General features: G+C 40.7%; 1 protein-coding gene and 1 long non-coding RNA gene across 2 annotated transcripts; both read right to left on the bottom strand.

Annotated features, from left to right (window-relative positions):
• Positions 1 to 3980: 3980 nt before the first annotated feature.
• LOC144225238 (uncharacterized) lies at positions 3981 to 8165 on the bottom strand. The gene is made up of 3 exons (XR_013333252.1): positions 8020 to 8165; positions 6109 to 6358; positions 3981 to 4267 (listed from the first exon to the last, which is right to left on the bottom strand). It is a non-coding gene; the product is annotated as an uncharacterized LOC144225238 (long non-coding RNA).
• Positions 8166 to 10448: 2283 nt separating this feature from the next.
• LOC144225252 (taste receptor type 2 member 7-like) lies at positions 10449 to 11387 on the bottom strand. Its single transcript, XM_077756417.1, has one exon. The coding sequence runs from the start codon at positions 11385 to 11387 to the stop codon at positions 10449 to 10451; it is 939 nt and encodes a 312-aa protein (XP_077612543.1).
• Positions 11388 to 11528: the final 141 nt, after the last annotated feature.

Raw genomic sequence — 11528 nt, 5'->3', positions numbered from 1 at the left:
AAGAAAGGGAGACAGCAATTTCTTAGTGGATCTGAAAACACTGAGAATGCAGCCCGAGAGCACAGACTGTGTATTTTAAGTTTGGAATCCTAACACCTGACAGAAGGCACAATATAATATATGGGTGTGCAATAAAATATGTGGTGAAGTCTGAAGAAAATGATTAGAAGGATGACAGCCAAGAGATTATGAAGCAGTGATTGAATGTTGATACAAGAGATGGTGAAGGATTACTTAAAAATCAAATCTTCTAAAAAGTGGGGGCAGGGCTGACTGGCTCAGTCGGTAGAGCGTGCAACTCTTGATCTCAGGGTTGTGAGTTTGAGCCCCATGTAGGGTGTGGAGATTACTAAAAATAAAACCTTAAAAAAAGAGAGAGAAATGATGAGGCCTTGGGCCTCAATTATAGGTACCAGAAACGTGCAAAAGGACATGATATATGGCGGGCTTTATTTGTACCTTCTGCTTGCCATAGACTTAACAATTTGTAGAAGGTGATAGAAGAAAGGGGGGAGGGTGTCCCATGATTGCTATGCTACCGGGGTGAGCAGCATTGCTAATAATCTCCCCTCGTCCAATAGATTCATGTCAAACTGTCATGCATGTCTGGAAGTAAACACACTGAATCTGTCCGGTGGTTCTTCTTAGACATCATGAGCTACCTGGCAAGTATAGATTGAATGTACACCATGGCAAGTTCAGGATCGATGGCAATATAGATGAAGCAGAAGCATTAAAAGAGGGGAGAGTAAGTGGCAAATGGACAAACGAGAGCTGCTAAGTACACGCATTCTTACGAGGCCAGGATCTCTCTGCCCCTTCTCTTCTGCCCCTTCTCTAGGCCCTGGTCATTACCTAGTCCCACTGAAACCAGGAATATATTACTTCTATCTACATTTAGGCTCTGGTAGATCCCATACTTGCCTCGTTTAAGTTTGTGGCTAATGTTTCTTTTGACTTGTTCCTTTCTGAATCTGTGTTCTCTTGCCTAAGCAGATAATGAATTACTGGAAGAAACCCCAGAAGACTTACAAGGCAAACCCCAAGGAGAAGATGGAGATCAGAGTGGCAAGATGAGCAACAATAGAAAGAAAGGCCATGGTCTTCAGCTCAGGCCTTACAACCAGGGAGGCCTGGGAAGCCCATATAGCAGATGGGGCCTACGTGGCCCAGGCGGCCGAGGTGGCCTGAGTGACCAAAGTGGCCCAGGTGGTCTAGGTGGTCCAGGTGGCCAAAGAAACCGACATCGCCAGGGTAGCCGTGGTGGCCGTGGTGGCCGTGGTGGCCAGCGTGAAAGAGATGGCCAGAGTGGTGAATGCGGTGGCCAATGACAAGGAAAACCAACTAAAGAGGCCTCCCGTGATCTCTAGGTATCAGTTGTATTCTTATTCACCAATCTAGTGACTTTCTCTTTTTCTATTTCCTAATTCTCTCTTCTTGCTTATGTTCCTTCTCTCATTTAAATCTTGACTTTACTCCCTCTTAAATTTCCTGTCTTTGTCACAGTTCTCCTTGCCTCAACCTTACCCATAGAAAAGTCTCCCCCATTCTCATAAGAGCAGGTGTTACTTCCATCCTGAGCTTTCTTTCTTTTTTTTTTTTTTTTTGATTCTGTCTTTCTTATATTAACCTACAATCTCCCTAAGATTTACTTCCCGTCTCCTCTTCCTCTTTTCCTCTCTCTTCCTTCTCTTACTCTCTTTTGTTCGCCTTCTCCCGTGTCCTCCTCCTCCTCTCTCTCTTAACATGATGTCTTGTAATGAGACTACCTGCTAGTAGAATATCAGCATAGATAATGCCCAAGCCAAAATGAATACTTCTGTCTAAAATTCTTCTCTTTGTTTTAGAAATTGATAGAGATCAACTGGTGACCATGGACTTTTCAGTGATGTATACTTGGCCTTTCTTTCTCCAACTTCAAATCGTCAATAAAGTCATCAGCATTAAAGCCCTGGCTCTTGTTGTCCTTCTAGGGTCACAGTTCTTAGTCAGGGGACAAGAAGGACAGGTTTGGCAATACAAAACCCAGATTGGACTCCAAATGTTCTGTATCGTGCAGTTTTAGAGGTAGTTCTGATTTTAATAATTTTGTGAGGACTTAACTACCACCAATAGCATAAAGCAAAAAATTTCATTCTTGACACCAGCGATGGACTTTGCCAACTTCATATCCGAGTACACATACTCTCTTCTCAGCTCAGACACAGAGAGAATTACCTTGTAACCCCCCTTGATTTTTGGAAGTCCTTTAACTCATATGTAACATATTACGGCTCAAGTGTTGGTGAAGATATGTAGAAAAGGGAACACTCATGTACCATTGATGGGAATGCAAAATGGTGCAGCCAGTAGAAAAAACAGCTTGGAGGTTCTTTAAAAAAATCAAAAATAGAACTGCAATACAACCCAGCAATTCCACTTCTGGGCATTTATCCAAAGAAAATGAAAATACTATTTTGAAAAGATGCATGTACCCCTATGTTCATTGCAGTATTCTTTACAGTAGCTAGGATATGGAAGCAGATGAATGGATAGAGAGAATAAGGTATATGGATACAATGGAATATTACTTGGACATAAAGAAAGAAGGAAACCTTGCTATTTGTGACAATACAGGTAGACCTAGAAGGTATTATGCTAAGTGATGTAAGTCTGACAGAACAGACAAATACCATATGATTTCACTTATATGTAGAATCTAAAAAGTAAAGCAAATGAACAAACAAAACTAAACCGAAATAGGCTCATAGATACAGAAAACGATCCAGTAGTTGCCAGAGGGAAGTGGGGGGAGGATGGGCAAAACAGAATTAAAAAGCAGATTAAAAAGGTACAAACGTACATTTATAAAATAAATAAAACACAGGGTTACGATGTACGCATAAGGAATACAGTTAATAATATGTAACAATTTTGTATACTGACGGATGGCAGGTAGATTTATCAGGGTGATCACTTCATGATGTACGTAAATGTTGAATCACTATGTTGTACTCTTGAGACTAATATATTATATGTCAACTACACTTCCGTGTTTTTAAGTTTATTTATTTATTTTGAGAGAGAGAGAATCGCAGGCTGTCATCGTCAGCACAGAGCCCAATGGCGGCTCGAACTCACAACCTTGAGATCATGACCTGAGCTGAAACCAAGAGTCAGACACTTAACTAACTGAGCCACACAGGCGCCCCTACACCTCAATATTTTTTTTAAAAAAAATAGAGAGAAAAGTGACCAGAAACAATAACAATTAATAAATAAGTAGGGGAAATTTGGACACACACACATACACGGGGAGAATGCCACGTGAAGATAAAGGCAGAGATTGGGGTGACATAGCAGAAGCCATGATTACCAGCAAACCACTAGAAGCTGGGAGGGACGCTTGGAAAAGATGGTCCTCAGAGCCCTCAGACCGAACCAACATCTTGTTCTTGGACTTCTAGTCTCCAGAACGGTGAGGAAGTGGATTTCTGTTGTTTAAGCCACTCTGTTTGTAGTACGTTGTTACAGCAGCCTCAGCAAATGACTACAGCGTGAAAGTTTATGTACCACATTTCTTAAATGAATGAGCATACTTATATTAATGACAGCACACTTGTTCCATCCGCCTCCAAAGCCCCTGAATGGAGACGAACATAAAGAGCTTTTATAGAAAAGTATCTCTCAGTTGGGCTCCAGGTAGACAATGTAGGAACTGTGCTTAACCCAGAAGATCTTGTTTCTCTGAGGGTCCGTCCACATTTGGTTGTACCTACGGGGACTCACACGTGTAAATGCAGGTGGCTTCCAAAGGCAGACCATAAAACGAGGTGAGGATAAAAATGAAGGTTCTGGTGGACATTTCTATAAAGAATATAGAAGTCATTTGCTTTTAGTATCAGTATTAATGGAGAATTTACAGGTAAAATGACAGACACAAAGTAAACATGTTTAATTCTGTTTATTCCCACATGCCCTGCCAAGTTCAGTTCTGAAATCAGACCTTGAACTGACCTTCTCCTTGGAAGTGGAATTAATCTCGGGGGGCGCAGGTATTCTCCATACCTTGATAGGCTTGTCATACAGTTTCTGAAGGAATGGAATCATTCTACAGATGAGGTTGGGTACATTTCACAGCACAAAATGTATGATGGTACCTAAACCTGAGGGTGGAAACATTTGAAGGCGACCTGGGTGGATTTGAGAATAGAGTAGGAGCTTTCTTTCTACCACTCAAGCGGGGTGGGAGTCCCAGCTGTGATCTTTTCCAATTTTCCATCGTTTACTGAAAGCATAGGGGAAAAGAACATAAAAAGATAAAAGCCAACAGGCCTCATAATAACACTAGTCATTAAAGATAACTGACAGTAATTTACCAGATAATGTGTTCCCATCATTTCAATCCAACTACTGGGCAGCAAAGCTCATGGTCTTATGTCCAAATCAATAGTTTTGCATAATTTAAAATGAGTGAACAGGTAAGGACATTCACAAATAACCCATTTAATGCCCTGCTTTGTTTTCAGAAAGAGATACCAAAACATGGCTTTCCTAGTAAGACACGTGCCCAGCAATATCATCTTCAGTTCAGAGCTCTAGTCCCCATTTCTGCTCTCTCAGTATCATCCAGCTGTTTCCCAGCCCACCAGGAGGAACTTCCAGCTTGCCAGATTTATGAAGAAATAAATCTCTTCATAAGGAGCTACCCCTCCTCCTAAAACAAAATTTTATATTAAACTTTGTACCCCAGTCTGAAGTGTTTGCAAAGAAAATGATCATGCTACTCCCAGTCTCCAAAAATTTCTTTGCCGCCCATAGAATCAACCACACTTTGTCACTGACAACAGTCTTCACAATCTGGAACCATCCCACATCTCCAGCTTTATCTTCCTATGTTCTCCTCAATGTTGCTGGATTATTCAGTGTTCCTAGGCCATTAATACTACATTAGATGGAGAGATTTAGCCACGCACTTCTCACTGCCTTCCTCCACGCCTCCACTCTCCGAAGTCCACATGGGAGGTATGTGAACTCATTGGAGCCACAGAAGGATTTGTCCCCCCTGGGCTTCCACTCTCACTGGAGGATCATGATGGCATTTTAGTTGCTCTGGTATTACTGCCTGGTCATATCTTATATTTAACAACTCTCAAAGAATGTAATTATCTCTTTCCCTGGTTCCCCACTACTCTGTCCAGTGAGTACAGTTCCTTTTGGGGAGGATCGAGATTGGGAAAGCATGTACCATGAAACCTGGCAATGTCACTCCCCAGTGGGATCCAGCCTCCTCTGCAGTCAATGAAGTGAAGTGACTAAGAGTTAGAAGCTTGAGAGGGAAAAATGTTTTCTCTTACAGTAACTTCTTAGTATTCTTTTTTTTTTTTCTTACACAATTCAAGAAGCACACTGCTTGATTGTTTATCTATCTGAATCCTAGGAATATCATTTTTCTTAGTGCCGACCATAGATTCCTGCAGATCACTATATGAGGATTAGCACCCTGGCTGGCCTTGGTGCTCTATATGGTGATGATGGTTCAGTGCTACAACAGACAATTCCAATGGATTCATGGATGCATGGAGCCCAGGTTCCTGGCAGCCACTCCCATCAGCCAATCCTGGCCTACAGAGGACATCCCATCATTGAGTTCTCCATAATGCAAGTGTTCCCCTCACCAGAACATTCATTACTGCCTCAGTGAAGAAAACGCCTTCAGGAATCTCCTGGGGGAACATAGTTAGGTGGTTTCTTGAGTCTTACATAGTTTATCTTTTCTGTCATTACCATCTTCCTGAGCTTTCTGATCCTTCTTAATATCCTGTCAATGACATTGCAGCAATTCTACCTTACATATGAGGCCAACATTGTGTACAATTTCATGGAGCTTTCCCAACAGAATATTAGGGCTGTATTTATGCTCCCTTGTCAGAATATGAACCCTAAATCATTATTGAGGGCCCCCAGGTCAATAAATTCTTCATACCCAGACTGAATAAAGAGAGCCTTTTGATCCATCCCTCTCAAGACCCATTTCCAGCATGTTCGATTGCTTTGGCTGATAACGTTAACAACATGTGCTAGTATTAGCTTGAAGCTATATTGTTTTGAAAGAGAAATTGTACTCACCTTATTAGGCTGTGTTGAAACTTTGTCTGGAAGTCACGAGGAGTGGCAGGGCATTTTCTGAGCAGAATAAATATTAACTTGCTTCAAACTGAGTTAGTTGAACAGTTTTCAGAAGTGGGGAGGCTCTCCCGTTCTTGTAAGTGTTAAGGGTTTGCTCTTGTTGGCCCTGAGGGTTCCAGGAAATCTGGACGTTTCATATTTTTAGGCTCATCCGCCTAAACAGCCCTATCTTGGGTCTGAGGGTTCCATCCTTTAATGTCAGAGACAACGATTTTAACATCACTGCCCCAGCAATTCCTACCCTTCTTCTATATTATTATTCCCTTCTCTGTCGAATCATTTCAGTTTGCATGCACACACTGTATCATCCAACTTCAAAACAGAACCGGTGAAGACACTAAAATTTCGTCTTGGCCCCATGTTCCATTCTCTACTCTCCTCAATAACAAAACTTACTAAAAAATTATACATTCACCATCTCTCTGCTTTCTCGAGTTATAGTCCCTCCTAAACCCTCCCCACTGACCCTAGCTTCTGTCCGTACACTTCACTAATGCTGCTCTTGCCATTGGGTTATCAATTACATCCGTGCCGCCAAAACCAATGGTTACTTTGTTATACCAATTTTAGTGTTTTTCTCAACATCATTTGAAAGCTGATCTCTCCCTCTTCCTAACATACTGACATCCCTTATTTCCATTCCACCAGACTTTCCTTGCTTTTTTTCTTACCTTCTTGTTTTCTTTTGCTGGTCTTTTCTCTGTAATTTAACCTCTAAAGATTTGAATATCTCAGGGTTCCAAGCTGGTTTCAATTCTCTGTAACTTTTTTAGGTCACCCCATTTCTATGTTGCTGACTTCCAAATATGTATCTGTTATTTCAGTCCTTAGGTACAGATTCCTATTTTCAGCTATTTATTTGACATTTTCACTTGGTCATTTCATAGATCTCTCAAACACAATACGTTAAAAAATAATTTTTTATTTTGGTTCTCCCATCCCTTGTTAGCATTTGTCACTTCATCTTAAGTAGCCATGTCGTCTCAGTTGCTAATGTAAAAACAATCTTAAGGTATTTTGAATCTTCTTTTTCTTCAATCCTTTCCCCCTATCTAACCAAGTAATAAGACTGATCAGCTTTACCTGTACAATATATAGAATTCATCNCGACGCGGGGCTCGAACCCACGAACCGCGAGATCATGACCTAAGCGAAAGTCGGACGCTTAACCGACTAAGCCACCCAGGCGCCCCAGAATTCATCCATTTTAAAATGCCCTAACTCAGGGCACCTGACTGGCTCAGTCAGTGGAGTGTGTGACTCTTGATCTCGGAGTTGTGAGTTGGAGCCCCGTGTGGGGTGTAGAGATCACTTAAAAAAATAAAAATATTTAAGTTTTAAAAAGTCTTGGGGCACCTGGGTGGTTCAGTAGGTTAAGCACCTGACTCTTGATGTTGGCTCAGGTCTTGATCTCACAGTTGAGGGATCGAGCCACACATCAAGCTCCAAGCTGAGCCTGGAGCCTGCTTAGTATTCTCTCTGCCCCTCCCCCACTAGATAGTGCACAAGCTCTCTCGCTCTCTCTCTCAAAAAAAGTAAAATTAAATTAAAAGGAAAGGAAATGTGTGTCTTTTAAACAAAGTCTACTCGATTACCGCCCTCCAAATCTACGTTACTATGATTTCTCACAGGGATCACTTACGACACTATAACTTACTAGTTGGTCCCCTTAATTGTACTCTTCCTCATTACAACACATACTACATCTATTCTTATAACCAAAGTAAGCTCACATCTACATATAAAAAATTATATCACATTTTCAATGTCTTCCCATTGCACTGAAGTCTAAATTCCCTCTGATGACCTCCAAGGCATTTCATGATCTTGCCAGTCACCCCCTTGGCTCACCATGTTCTGGTCACTCTGATCTTATGACTCTTCTTCAAACACTTGTTCCTCAGGGTACTGGCACTTGCTGTGCCGTCTTTTCGAGATATTACTTGTCCAAGACGGTGCGTGGCAGGGTTATACATGTGATTCAAGTTTCAGCTTAAAATCTCAGTTTCTCAGGTAGGTCTAGTCTGACTACACTGTAGAGAGTGATTCCTCTCCTGCAGGAATTCTCAGTTGCATCAGTCATGACTTGAGTCAAAGATGAGTCAAAAAAACCATGAGTTTATTTACTCGATCGTTATCTGTCTTCCATAATGTTTTCCATGACTACACATTACTTGAGAGCATGGACTTTATCACCTTTCATCTGTATTTACAGCATCCAGGGTCATGCCTAACACTCAGATATTCGATGTATGAGTGTACATGTACTTATTAAACAAGGAGTGAAAACAAGAAGGAAGGGACACCAGGGTGGCTCAGTCCGTTAAGAGTCCAATTTTGACTCAGGTCATGATCTCCTGGTCTGTGAGTTTGAGCCCCGTGTGGGGCTCTGTGCTGACAGCTCAGGCCCTGAAGCCTGCTTCAGATTCTGTGTCTCCCTTTCTCTCTGCCTCTCCCCCCTCAAAAATGAATAAACATAAAAAAAAAAAAGAAGAAGGAATTTGTCTGCACTCTCTGTAACCAGTTTGCTACACTCTTTTAGAGCAAACCTAAAAAACTCTACTCCCAAACGCTGGGAGTAAAAGAAGTAGTACAAACCCTTCTTTCAACTCTAAGTTATTATCATTTTTGCATAATTTCTCAGAACTAATATATTCTCAGAAGATAAACCACTTGCTTTGGCTATATGACTTTCATCCTTGATATACCAGTAAAGTAGAATTATGTATAGTAAGAGATTTCTAATAGGCCTCTGTTTCCACCTTAGTATCCTTTGCCTGGCTGTTATTCACAGAGAAATTGAATATTGAAGTGTTATTTGTGTAATGTGTGCAGATGATCACTTTTTTAGGGTCCACAATATGAAGACATCAAACATGAAGATTTTTCTAAGATTTCCCCTAGCCTTCGGGGGCTTTTGTTGCTGTTGTTCCCATGTCTAATAAATCTAAATAAATTGGTCTCTGCCTAAGTGGGTGGTGGGGACAGGTACTCTTTAAGTCAATATTGAAAAGAATGTAGGCTTCGGTTTATGCAGCTAATTTTCTAGTTTCTTTAGCTTACAAGGCAGTCAGGATAAATCTTTTAAAATCTACCAGTTTAATCAATGTGTATCTTGCACAGTCAGATTCGGAGAATAAAGATTAACATATGAAACTCATGTGGAAGTAATTTTTATTTTCGCCAGATTCATCGATGATGAGGATATTTATAAACATTTTCTCTTCCACACACAAAGGTTATAGCTACTCTAGGCTGATTGGTAACAGGGTCAATCACTCCAAAATATCCTTTCCACAACATAAAGGACGTGCTTTTGTTGAAATTTCCCAAATAGATATTTCATAGATAACTTGTGTATAATCCAAATAGTATTCTCCCGGCGTGTAGAGATGATCTGTATTGAATCAGTGCTTCCTTTGACAGTTTTGACATTTTAACATCTCAATACATAAGTTTTTGATTGAAGATTTCATCTGATAAGGGTATGATGACAATCAGTTCCCGGTGTAGTCCTACTTTGCTAAAAGCAAACTTACACGTTTCTTTTGTGGAGAAATATACTTCAATAAGCAATAAATTGTTTGTTGTTTTAGCCAACGTTGTTTTACAGAAACGTTCTATATAAACTCTCCTTCTCTCACACAGATAGAGTATCTTCCCTTCATTCATCTCTAGTCTAAAATAATTTTCAAACTTGCTGTGACAATCTTTATTTTCATCACAATATATATCTTAACGGTGATAATAATCGGTATTCATTTCTGCGACATTCGTAGAATTGCACAACACTTAAGACCTTCACCAGATTGAGCTTTTTCCAAAGGTGGAGACTAGTCAGATGACCTGAGAAAAAAGTGTAACTAGGACCATGGGGATGAGTGAGCTGCTTTTCATAAGGATGCAAATAACAAGGAGATGCTATTACAGTTGTTCTGAATTAGTTGTACAATTTTGCATCTAGAGAAATGATTTAGACCCAACTATGAAAATACTCTCTCCTCTGACAGTTAATATGAGGATATTAACTTTTATATATTCTGAAACATGTTTAAAAAAAAAAAACTTTGAAGGGAGGGAGAGAGAGAGAAGGGAGAGAGAGAAAGAGGCAAAATCATCTCTCCGTGAGATTTCCTAAGCTACAACTATAGACATTTTAAATGTATTTAAGAGTAATTAACCATACGAAACCAACATTAATGCGAGAACTGAAGACAACTAAGAAACATCATGTCTTCCTTCATCCCAGTAAACGATAGTCTTCAGATCCATTTACGGTGTTAGCGATTTCTTCTTTTTAGGATATACCCTATTTTCCAAAGCACCCTTAGGGACGCCTGTCTTAATTTGTTGTTCCCCAGAATTAGAATAAACGAATGGCTTGAGGGATAGATGAGCGCTATCAACTCACCCATCATCACTGCTAATTCGGTCTCTGGCATAAAGTAGCTGGAAGTGGCTACGAGGAAAGCCAAATAGTAAGCGATGAAGAGGAGGAGGAAGGAGATGACAGCTTTCATGGCTCCCACGTGGGCTTCTATGCTGGGGTCTCTGCGCCCTGTGGCACCGACCTTCATCTGCCTGGTATGTCTCCACAGGGAGAGGAGTAAGAGGAGAAATGAGACCAGGGACACGGAAAAGGGGAATAGGGTCAACAGGTTGAGGCAAATCTTGATGGAGGCATATTGGGCTTTATTCACTCTGCATTTCACAGTTACGTTTATTTTCTTCTTTACCTTAACGCAAGACCTGAAGTCATCATTCAAATTCTCAGTGACGACAAGGCTAATGAGCACAGAGAGGGCCAGGCATGCCAGCAGGATCCTAGGAATCACGCTGTCAATTCTCCACTTCATCCAGAGGAAAAGGGGATGGAAGAAATTCGCGATCTTGAGGAAATAGAAAATGCTGAGGCAGGTGGCAAACCAGACATTTAAATGGTTGGTTAGTGTCCAGAAGAAGTCAATGATTCGCATTTGTTTACCAGTAGTATAGACATCCGGATACAGCTCCAGTATAAAATAGTCTAACAGTATTACACATAATAGACAAATTCTGGACATGGCCAGATTTGTGAGGATTAAATCAATGGAGGCAATCTTCCTAGTTTTGAGCCAGTTCATGCAGTTTACCAATCCAATGAACGCATTCCCTAAAATCCCCACTGAAAATTCTCCAGCTGCTATGAGCATTAAGGTGCTCTTTACTTTATCCGGCATGGTAAAATACAGAAATTTCCAACCGTTTTCTAGTTGAACTGATGTAGTTTGACAGGTACACCTACTTCTTAGATTTTGCTGTAATTTTCTTTACCTCTCTTACTGTAGTCTCTCTTGTGATGGAGACTGGAATGATAAATA

Source organism: Crocuta crocuta, unplaced genomic scaffold, assembly GCF_008692635.1.
Source record: "Crocuta crocuta isolate KB4526 unplaced genomic scaffold, BGI_CrCroc_1.0 scaffold262, whole genome shotgun sequence".
NCBI lineage: Eukaryota > Metazoa > Chordata > Mammalia > Carnivora > Hyaenidae > Crocuta > Crocuta crocuta.
This window is presented reverse-complemented; position numbering and strand designations above follow the sequence as displayed.

Coding starts and splice junctions, on each gene's coding strand:
- LOC144225252 (XM_077756417.1), bottom strand. CDS start 11,387: ATGCCGGATAAAGTAAAGAGCACCTTAATGCTCATAGCAGCTGGAGAA.